Here is a 10872-nt window from a genome sequence, read left to right as displayed (position 1 = left end):
TACTGAAAACCAAAGTTACAGAGAATAAAAAAAGAGACATTAATGATACTTCAGAAGCTATACTTTACATATGCCAGGAATGAAGAAAAGTACTTAGGAATTATTTTGCAAACGAGTAAATTTATCTTTAAAATTTTAAAAATAAGAAAAGGAAAAAAATAGAATAGATAGGACAAGGGGTGTTTTTACTTCTGCTCTGCTCTGCCCTTCCCTTTTATCTTTTCACCGTCTACGAAATATCCAATAGGCCAAATAAATTAAATTTAAATTAAATACCCAACACCCACCCAGGGCAGACACAGGCAGGAGTCAGCCATGGGAAAAGTAAAGTAAATAAAAAAGGCTACAAATCTTTACGGGCTCTGGCGCTGGCGCTGTGTGGAGATTGGGATTTGACGATTGCACAGAGAGAGAGAGAGAGAGAGAGAGAGAGAGAGAGAGAGAGAGAGAGAGAGATGTTTCCGAGACTGATGCAGGCTCCCCACGAAGGAATTGCTGGTCAGGAAGATATGCAAGGTCACAGAGGAGACCCTTGCCTCGTTTTAACTTCCGATCCCAAACCCCGTCTTCGCTGGACTGCTGACCTTCATGAACGATTTGTCGATGCCGTCACTCAGCTTGGCGGTTCATCTAGTCTGTTGCTTTTTTCCTTCATTCTCCTTTTTCAATATCCCCTTTGCCTAAATCTATTTGTTTTGTATTTGATAGGTAGGGTTTCTTGCTTGGGAACTTAGCTTAAACTTGACCTTAGCATATTGTTTATGAGTCAGATAGATGGAGCTCATTACATGAACCAACTTGGACATTCACTATACTACTTACTAGTTGCTTCCACTTGTTTGTCTGCCTACCACCGTATCAATACTGCTTTCTAAGATTTTGCGAATATCTCGTGTCCTTGAATCTTCAAGCTGTTTTGGATTCTCATGAGAGCTTGTATTTTATTTGCAGAAGCTACGCCAAAGGCTATTATGCGGACAATGAATGTGAAGGGGCTGACCCTTTTTCATTTGAAGAGTCATCTGCAGGTTTTTTTTTTTTTTTTTTTTTTTTTCATTGAATTATATCATGGTGTTTGTTACCAAAGTTTAAACTCTTATTGTTTCTTACTTCATTACAGAAATACAGACTAGGTAAGCAATCAGGGAAGGAAATGGGCGATGTATCCAAGGATGGTAGGTTTTGTCATAAGTCTCTCTTTGTGCCCTTTCATATTAGGTGGTTTTGTTCGGAATGGAATAGGTTTTAGAGTATAGAATACAGCCATTGGATCCTAAAAGTTAATGAATGAGCCAACAATGTATATCAAGCTAACACACTCCCTCATGTGGAGTTCCATCTTGCATGTGAAGAAGTGGGCAGATGTCGACAAAGAGCAGAGACTGATTTCGAATGCAGGTTCTTTAGGAACCAAAGTTTGAATGTCATGTTAGACAGTCATTGGACTCCAAAAACTTAAAGCTGTTAAGGAATATTAAGTGAACAATGTATGTCAAGCTAGCATTGTTGTCAGCATCTTAAGATGTGTTCTTTTATGCCCTGACACTCCCCTTATGCGTGAGCCTCCTCCTAGTACAACACATAGAATTCAATAAAATTTGGGAGGTTACAGTAGCAATGTTCAAACTCACGAGACCATGCTAAATTTGTTGGTTTGCTTGTGTTTCCAAAAGTTTATATTGAAAGGATGCAGGACAACACTTTCTTTGTACTTTTAACAATAAGTGCTCACTCTCTCTTCTCCTCCCTTGATACCTCCAAAAAAGAAGGGATTTCCTTCTCAAATAAATTTGGCTACTTGTTTATTGTCATATATCTATTTTGAAGCCATCTAGAAGGCATATTATGTGAGTGGAATCTTTAATTTTGTGTCTGACTTCTTTTGCCAATCACTGTGGGGAATGTCAGCTTCATACCTTCTAGAAAGCCCTGGTACTGGCAATTCTTCGCCAAATTTGCCAACTTCTGATTTAAATGAGTAAGAGTTTTGATCCCTTTTCTTTTTTGAAACCTTTTGATGCTTAATAGGTCATTTTACATTAAACGTTTGGTTAAAATGGCATCTTTAGGGGTTATGAAGTCAAAGAGGCATTAAGAGCACAGATGGAAGTGCAAAGTAAATTACATGTGCAAGTTGAGGTAAATTTCCCTACTCTGTAGGTGGGATGTGTGTGTGTGTGTGTGTGCGCGCGCGTCTTGCCCCTTTTCTGGAGTATCTTTGTGAACAGTAAAGTTATTGGTACGTGTCTGGAATGCAATTTTGAGCCCTTTCTTACCTTTTATTTGCCTAGCTTGTGACTTTGCGCTCAGAATATAATTGATGATAGTTCAAAATGCTAAAATTATCATCTACTAGGAAGTAAAGAACTTCTGGACTCAGTGTCTGGATCCACACACAAGCTACTTAATCTTCTTACCATTATTATGTAGGCCGAGAAGCACTTGCAGATTCGCCAGGATGCAGAGCGAAGATATATGGCAATGCTTGAGAGAGCTTGTAAGATGCTTGCTGATCAATTTATTGGAGGTTCAGTTACTGATACAGACAGTCATAAGTGTCATGGATTGGGGAATAAGAACACAAAAGGTCCCTCCCTTGACCCACTTGGCTTCTACTCATTACAATCCACAGATGTGGCTGCAGTTCATGGTCCAGAAGAAGAAGTGCCGACTAGTATCCATACCCAAAGGGCTGATTGCTCCACTGAAAGCTGCCTCACATCACATGAGAGTCCTGGAGGACTGACCTTGGAAGGATCTCCTGGTGGCGGGAAAAAAAGAATGTTGAGCTTGGACTCCGCAGCTGCATCTTTAATTTGGGGTGAAGCCAAGGTGAGAACCCAAGAGATTAATGTAGCCGCAGTCAATCCTCATGGTATTGCTAGGTATGGTATGTAGGGCTGAAATTGAACATGACCAGAGTGAGATCCTGTTGTTCACTCAGTGCATACTATATTTAAATGTAGAGTTTCAATCTTCTCTTGTCCATTTAGGTGGCAGGAATTGAAAGTGGAAACTAGTTGTCTCAACTCCCAAACTGTAAATTCAATATACTAGTGGCTTAAATATCAGAACAAATCGTGTGTCCAAAGCTGCTTGGGTTAAATTTTTGACTTAATGCAGACTCTGAAATTGTAGACTTGTCATGCAGTCTTGAGATGAGAGTGCTTCTAGTCAACTTTTCAATGCATGAGATCTTTACCACTAGACCAAGAGCGTCGGTTGCTATATGCCTCTCAGCTTGGCTTACCACATTGCTTTGTTTTTTATTTTTTGTAATGGAGTACAAGTAATAGTCTAAACTACAAGGAGAGGGGTTTGTCACTTACACTTGAGTTACAAATCCCTTGTTAGAAGAGCATATATATATTTTATTATTGAATGCTAGAACATATTTGAAAGGGTGATTCGTTTACATCCCATCACTATTCACAATTCATTTTGGGTTCATTCGTTTACAAAATATTCGTTTTGGATGCAGTGCAAGATACTAAACGATGATTACAAATATGATGTTCATAATTTTTTTACCCACTGTGAATTGATTTGGTGTTGAATGTCAATGTTGTTTGCTCCATTTGATGATCGAAATAGTATTTGTATAAGCCGAATGGAATCGTCGTCTCATCTATGGTAGTAATCGACCCTGGACTGGAGGACTTAGTGGAGTTCTTAGCTTTCTTGGTGACGTGGTTATTTTCTTATTGTTTCCGTTTTAGGATAGGTTGTGGGATCCGCTGTCCTTATTTTCCATGTCCCTTCGTGTTCTTTGTATAATTTTTTGACATGTGTCCAACAACTTAACCCTAACATAACACTGTTAACTAATAAATTAGAAAAATAAAAACTAAACATTAAAAGAATAAATATAACCAAACAACCACCAGTTTGAGCGCCCACCACCTCACCCGCCACAACCCCTTGTCCTCCTCACGGCAGACGAGCCCTCTCCCCTTAGTCTCTCTCAATCTCCTATCTATGGAAACCTCACAGGTCTCACATCGGCTTGGGGAAAATGTCAGGTTATTGCAATCTTATGAAAGCAATTTGTGGGTTGATCTTCCCCATTTGGAACCTTCACAGAGCCATCACTCTTTGAAGAAAAGTGGTATCTGGCATCCCTCCTTCACGTGGCCATGAATTCCGGTTTAAGAGTTTAGAAAGTTCTGATCTCTCATACATAATTATATAATACCTCCTTTTTCTTGAGATCAACGGTGAAAATTATGTCATCAAATCCAATTTCTCCAATTCCACTCAAAATATCAAAGGAAAAAGTGGTGAATTTTTCAGACTAGAGAGAAGGTGGAAGGGTTGGGTGCAAAGGGGATAAGGTTGGCTAGCGATGAGGAGGATGGGCAAATGCCGTCAGTTAGATGGATATGGGTGGTTGTCAGGAGTTGGGTTGGCTGTTGAGATTAGCTGCTGCTAGGTTGTTTTTGTTTGAGAGACCTGTGAGGTTGCCATAGATAGGAGATTGAGAGACTAAGGGGAGAGGGCTCGTCTGCAGCGAGGAGGACAAGGGGTTGTGAAGGGTGAAGTGGTGGGCGCTCAAACTGGTGACTGTTTGGTTATATTTATTCTTTTAATGTTTAGTTTTTATTTTTATAATTTATTAGTTAACAGTGTTATGTTAGGGTTAAGTTGTTGGATACATGTCAAAAAATTATACAAAGGACATAGAGGGACATGAAAAATGAGTACAACGAATCCCATCCCGGTTGAGCACACCTCGTAACGTATACTATGATAGAAAAAAATTGATAATCAAATGATAGAATACAAGTTAGAACAACCAAACTGATAAGGTGGGCAAGTGCCAAGTGGGTATCATTTGATTTTTGTAATAACAACATAAGAAGAGAAAACTCCAAATACACGCGTAGCTCTCAAAATGAGGCAAACAAATATGACAAAATTGCCGGAATAATTGTTGTTTGGACAAGGGACGGAATATTATGAAGCAGATTCCGTCAAGGCGGGGTTTTTTTTTTTTTTTTTTTTTTGTCGATAAAATAATAAAATAAACTACTCGAGGCCGGTTATGTATCAGTAATGTTATTTATTTAGGAGATTCATTATTATACCTAATATAGAGGCCCAAATTATAAAAATACCCTATATGAAATGGACTTTAGAAACACACCCAAAGCTCATTTACAACATAACAAAAGAGGCTTTTAACTTCTAATAAATTACAAAACAGCTATCAATTTCTTAAAACAAGCCAAATTCCAAAATCTCATAAAAATACCCAAAACATTCAATAGGGCATCAAAGTAATTTAATAATTAATATTAAATTCAATAAGGCAAGCTGTCAATTTTTGGATTTTTTTTATTTGTTTATAGAAATTCAATGATGTAGGGTTTATCTATAATATTAGTGCTAAGAATAGATATATCACTAAATATCTCTATTTATTTTGTGATCGCAATATTTTGATACAACTTCATTTTACTATTTTGCACTAAAAAAAAAAAGAGAGGACAAAGCCTAACATAAGAAAGGAGAAAAAGGAAAACTAGGCAGGCTGCATGCCTGCATTGAATGAGGTAGATCACGAATTACCATAATTTAGTCATGCAAATAAATGAGGTTCACTATTGAAAACTATAATCTACAAATCCATAACACGATACTTTATTGCTTGTAATTAAATAAAAGTTCAGTATGTTCAAAAGTTAAAAAATTGGAACTTTGTCAATGCAGGGGTTACTACGTTAGTTGTGACCCTTTTCTTCCTCATGCTTGACACCCAGGATCAAAACGTCCGAATTTCTATCTTCCCAATGTAACCAAGTCTTTTTTTGGGACGTTAGTTAGCCTTTAGTATTCTTATAAAATTAATCACTTTTAATCAAAATTCAATGATTCATATTCAAATTAGGTTTAATCCCAATATAGTTTTTTTTCCTTTCAAATCAATGGCATATCATTTGATCAATGTCATACTTTTATTGTATTTATCTATTCACATTTTATCAAGTGAGTTTCAATTAAAAAATCTTTTAAATAACATTATTTGAAGAACCGTTGTGCGCGAATTTCATTTTGTAGTTTAACAATTTGAGCACTCAATGTATAAGGATCATTAGTCCATAAAACCAGCCAAATGAAAACAATATTAAATAAATAGATAAACATTATGTTTCTAATTGAGATTAAAATAATCACCATTTGATCAAATAGTTTATTAGTTACTGAATTAGCTGATTTCTTAGAGAATAATCCTAAAATAAAGACTTGAAAAATAAATCTCGAAATAAAATGTGAAGTAAACTTTACAAAGAGTCAGCAGTATTTTCATAATTCAATTTCAAACGTCTATTTTGCAGCTAACCATTTTCCTCCTATTTATCTTCTTAACAAATAGAAAGGGTTGATTTTCTTACTTTGTTTCGTTCTTCGGTTCTTCCCCCGAGGGTGGGTGGTGGTCTCAAGTCTCTCCCCTTTTTTTTGTTTTGTTTTTAAAATACTCGGTGCTACCACTTGTACGTCGGGAATCTCTCTCTCTATCTCTCTCTCTCTCTCTTAAGACTATCTATCTATCTGAGTAACAGAGAGAGCCATTTTCTCCTAAATTCAGACCTCCTCTCTGAATTCTTATTGTTATTACTATTAATTAACAAACACGGAGATCAGAGTTTCGAAATTGGAGGGCGGGTGGGATATGAGGGAGAGTAGATCTGTCATCTGAGTAGGGTATGTCTCTTCCCCATTTTTCTTTGCTTATCTAAACTCTGTTATTCTTCTTTGTCCTTGGCAAATAGCATACTTTTTGACATACTTCTTCTTTCTAAATTCATAGTAATATGATCTTGCGCTAAGATAGCTCACTTCTTTATGAAACCCTAATTTACTGCCCACTGTCTTGAAATGGGATTGAAGCAGAGCCTTTGCCAATTATTGCTTCATCAATTGAAAAAGAAAAACGATAACCATTTTTTTCGGGGATCGTAGATTCATGAAAACATTTTTCTTCATGCGTATAAATCGCTAACTGCCGTAGCTTCAACCTTTTCCCAGCATATCTATTAAGGGGTTAATCAGTTCATCAGCACATTAGCAGCTCTCCTGCTTTGGGTAAGCACATCCATGCCTTTTTCATTTTTCAACTCTTTTAACTTGCGCTCTTTCAAAAGATAATACTTGTGATGAAGTGTTTTAGTCATCAGAGATGGATAGCTCTACAACAATCTGATTGGTTCTGATTTTACCGCCGATATTCAAGTTTAACTGTATATTTCTTATTTATCTTTTGACCCAAAGGAAGAAAGAATTCACGTGGAATGTCTACCTTACTTAGGTAAATAGTGATTCCTTTATTAGGCATGTGTTAGATAAGGTTGTAGTTGGTATGAGTCATGAGGTTATGTTTCTTTTATGCTATAGTGCATTATGCATTACGGCTTTCTGGTTCTTCTGTTTATAGATAAATGAAAATTGTATCAACCAAAGGATGTTACTAGCCGCAACAACTCAGTAGTTCATGGTCAGCATTTAGACAGTGGCATCAACACAATGGACCCCATCAACGGAGGAAACAGTCTCAATAATCCTAACCTTGCCTCAAAACAGCGACTGCGTTGGACACACGAGCTTCATGAACGCTTTGTCGATGCTGTGGCACAACTTGGCGGGCCAGATCGTGAGTGACCTTAACTTCTTTCTAATTTGCTTCTGTTGTTGGTTGTGGCATTTATCTGCTAATGTGCAGCAATTATCTAATAAATCAGTGGAAGGTGATATTTGTAAATGAAATCTTGACACTTTTTTTTGTACTCAAGTGGATGAAATCTTGACTTGACTATACATGTGTGTTTCCATATCTTCATCAGCTTAGATGGAATTCACAAGTTTTGATACAATACACTTGTATATATTATAGAATTCTTTGTCCTGTTCGAGTGAGCAATCTCCTATTGTGTTTCGCTTAGAAAACCTCCGGTTGTTTGTCCATTTAATTTAAGTGAGGGAAGCGTAGGTGAAAAAAAGCAGTTTCTGGTTTGTTAATAATGCTTTACAGCTCGCAAGTCTTCAGTGTATTTCAACACGTGAATCCATAATGAGCTTCTAGATATATCATATTTTATATATGATTCTTTGCATAAAAAATGGTCTCAAGTTTAATTCATACTTGATCTTATATGTGGTGTATGTGATATGTTTGAGAACTTGATTGAGATCAGAAAATGATATATTGCATGACAGAAGATATATTTTAGATGCATCATGTCTTCATGCGAGGGAATGATTTTCAGTGGAAATATCTGTCCATTTCTACGTATGATATTGTTTATTTACCATGTAATGTTTTAAATCATTTGTTCTTAATTTTTTCTAGGTGCGACACCAAAAGGTGTTTTGAGAGTGATGGGTGTACAAGGTTTAACCATATACCATGTAAAAAGCCATTTACAGGTATGTAAAAAACCATTCTGTCCAATGCTCAACTTTTCCAGTTTTCTGTATTGTTTTTTTCCTTTTACTTCAGTCAGTTGTGAGAATGGGTGAGGATATATGGCTATCTCACTGGTGTTTCCACTAATGCCACTTGTGTGATGCACTCAGAAATATCGACTTGCAAAATACCTACCCGACTCCTCATCTGATGGTAGGTGAACCTGATTTCTTTTATGTTAATCATTCATGTATTTGTAATTCTGCATTAGGCAGGTTCTCTATAGTGATAAAGGAATATCAAAGATGAATTATTGTTTGACCCTTCCTTATTGTGTCTTGATTCTCTTCAAATGTTAATGCAAGGAAAAAAAGCTGACAAGAAAGAACCTGGGGATGTGCTTTCCAATTTGGATGGTTCATCGTAAGTAGAGCTACTTACTATACTCAGTATTTCTTTCTGTTATATGGGCCATGTGAATTGGAACCCTGTAGTCAAAGTTTAAAGTTGAAAATTCATATTCAGCTCACAACTTATAAGAGCACATACAGCATGTGGCTAACAATTCAGAGGCTTTTGTGTTTCTTGGATTAATTTATTTCCATTTGTTTCCCTTTGTCTGATAATCTCAAAAAGCTGATTCTGTTTGCAGTGGAATGCAAATTACAGAAGCACTCAAGCTGCAGATGGAGGTGCAGAAGCGACTACACGAGCAATTAGAGGTATGTTTTCTTCACAGAATTTAATATATTGTCTCTAGGTTTTACGTTTTTCAACTTAATATTTGTTATCCACCTGAGATAATATAAATATCCATAAAATGAAGAATTTGAAGGGAGACCAAAAAAAAAAAAGGACGAGATTTTGCAAGTCGTTAATCTTTCCCTTTCTACAAAGGCTCATGTCACTTCAAGTATCTTCAGGAGTCATGGTTGCCACTCATATAGTTCAAGTTAGCTTTTACTGGTTATGCATGGTTCACCTATTTTAAAGCAATGTAGACCCTAAAAAATGATGTTGATAGTGTCAGAAACCCTTAGCAAGATGTCCTCTGAAAATGACCAAGCAACTGGATAGGAAAATAATTAGAGAACAGTTACAACCATTTCCCCCCCAGTGCCGTGCTTCAAGAAATATTCCTGCATATAGAGGGGGAAGGGGAAGGGGGGAAGACTTGTTTGTTGGGGCCTGCATGACTTTTGATAAGCTGAACTCGTGAATGCACGGCAGGTACAGAGACAGCTGCAGTTACGGATTGAAGCGCAAGGTAAATACTTGAAGAAAATTATAGAAGAGCAACAACGACTTAGTGGAGTTCATTCAGAAGCACCTGGCTCTGGGCACTTAGCTCGTTTGTCAGATGACAATTGCCCAGAATCTGATAACAAGACTGACCCGGCAACCCCTGCCCCAACCTCTGAGTGCCCCCTCGAAGACAAGGCTGCCAAGGAATGTACACCAGCCAAGAGCCTTTCCATTGATGAATCTTTCTCATCTCGTCATGAACCCTTGACTCCAGATTCTGCTTGTCATGTTGATTCTCCAGCCGAGAGTCCAAAAGCAGAGGTGTCGATGAAGAAGCGGCGAGTTATCATGGGCGAAGCATTCACTGATCCAGAAGTGGTGCTTACACACCAGATACTAGAGTCGAGCTTAAACTCTTCATATCAGCAAGCACACACGACTTTCCTGCCTAGGGAGCAGTTTGATCCCTCATCCGGGATTTCATTCAGGAATGAAAAAATATTGGAAAAAGTTGTGGGCAGTGACATGTAGTTTAGTGTTCTGAGCAGCATGCCCTGAAGGAGTTTCATTTTGCCTTGATGAGTTTTATGGGAGGTACGTCTGTAACCAGGTGAAAGAATGTTGCAAATTACATGTGTGCTGCATTAGGTAGGTTCCAGCTTCAAACACGTCTATGAACCGTGCCTTATTTAAATTGAGAGAATTGTTGTGAACAATGGTTGGAATTAGTACTCCTCTGCAATATAATTACCGTAGAGCTTGTTTGTGGCCAGATATTCTTTAGAAACTTTTGATCATTCCCTGTTTTAGTAAGCATCGTCAGTCCATTTAGCTCAAGTCAGGTACATTCAAATATGGCAACCAGATCTAAATATATAATAAACTTACAATCCAAGAGTGGCATCAATCTGATGTACTGAGTACACGGGTTGGGTCCGCCCCACTGTTTTGCCAGATGTTGGCATTCGCCAAGTAAATTTGGTTGGGGTTGGGGCAAGAGCTGCATGGGTCATGGCTCCCAGAGTACAGAAAAGGGAAACTATGCAGAGAAATATGGAACCTACCCGAACTAATAATCTTACATTAACCCTATTTAACTTTACATTACGGATTATAAGATGTTAAGTTCCTATGCGAGTGATTTCTCTGTCAGATTTACCAAATAACTAGGAAATTTATCAACCCCTATCTTCTATAAAGAAATAAAGCCAACTTTTGAAATT

General features: G+C 37.4%; 2 protein-coding genes across 12 annotated transcripts; both read left to right on the top strand.

Moving 5' to 3' along the window:
* On the top strand, window positions 286-3205 carry LOC18778460 (protein PHR1-LIKE 3). 3 transcript variants are annotated; one of them, XM_020561672.1, is made up of 6 exons: window positions 286-708; window positions 952-1028; window positions 1121-1133; window positions 1909-1978; window positions 2070-2139; window positions 2431-3205. In XM_020561672.1, exons 1-6 carry the CDS (start codon window positions 456-458, stop codon window positions 2896-2898), a joined length of 951 nt encoding a protein of 316 aa, XP_020417261.1. In that variant the 5' UTR covers window positions 286-455; the 3' UTR covers window positions 2899-3205. The 3 variants fall into 3 exon arrangements, with proteins under 3 accessions (XP_020417261.1, XP_020417260.1, XP_007211678.1); XM_020561671.1 differs by having other exon boundaries at window positions 1121-1175; XM_007211616.2 differs by having other exon boundaries at window positions 288-633; window positions 1121-1175.
* LOC18780665 (myb family transcription factor PHL7) lies at window positions 6384-10436 on the top strand. Of its 9 annotated transcripts, none has more exons than XM_020561674.1 (9): window positions 6384-6705; window positions 7030-7086; window positions 7172-7309; window positions 7436-7651; window positions 8348-8424; window positions 8575-8617; window positions 8770-8827; window positions 9057-9126; window positions 9635-10436. In XM_020561674.1, the coding sequence occupies exons 4-9, from the start codon at window positions 7525-7527 to the stop codon at window positions 10178-10180; spliced, it is 921 nt and encodes a 306-aa protein (XP_020417263.1). In that variant the 5' UTR covers window positions 6384-6705; window positions 7030-7086; window positions 7172-7309; window positions 7436-7524; the 3' UTR covers window positions 10181-10436. The 9 variants fall into 9 exon arrangements, with proteins under 9 accessions (XP_020417263.1, XP_020417268.1, XP_020417269.1 ...); XM_020561679.1 differs by having other exon boundaries at window positions 6391-6705; window positions 7273-7309; window positions 8779-8827; XM_020561673.1 differs by having other exon boundaries at window positions 6393-6705; window positions 7273-7309.

This window comes from Prunus persica, chromosome G4 (assembly GCF_000346465.2).
Source record: "Prunus persica cultivar Lovell chromosome G4, Prunus_persica_NCBIv2, whole genome shotgun sequence".
Classification (NCBI taxonomy): Eukaryota; Viridiplantae; Streptophyta; class Magnoliopsida; order Rosales; family Rosaceae; genus Prunus; species Prunus persica.
This window is presented reverse-complemented; position numbering and strand designations above follow the sequence as displayed.

Bases quoted from the DNA above. Each gene is read 5' to 3' on its own strand.
- LOC18778460 (XM_020561671.1), top strand. From the start codon at position 456: ATGTTTCCGAGACTGATGCAGGCTCCCCACGAAGGAATTGCTGGTCAG. The intron at 1,176-1,908 runs GTAGGTTTTGTC...GGGGAATGTCAG, and splicing joins GGGCGATGTATCCAAGGATG to CTTCATACCTTCTAGAAAGC. The intron at 2,140-2,430 runs GTAAATTTCCCT...ATTATTATGTAG, and splicing joins AATTACATGTGCAAGTTGAG to GCCGAGAAGCACTTGCAGAT.
- LOC18780665 (XM_020561674.1), top strand. From the start codon at position 7,525: ATGGACCCCATCAACGGAGGAAACAGTCTCAATAATCCTAACCTTGCC. The intron at 8,618-8,769 runs GTAGGTGAACCT...TGTTAATGCAAG, and splicing joins ACCCGACTCCTCATCTGATG to GAAAAAAAGCTGACAAGAAA. The intron at 8,828-9,056 runs GTAAGTAGAGCT...TTCTGTTTGCAG, and splicing joins TCCAATTTGGATGGTTCATC to TGGAATGCAAATTACAGAAG.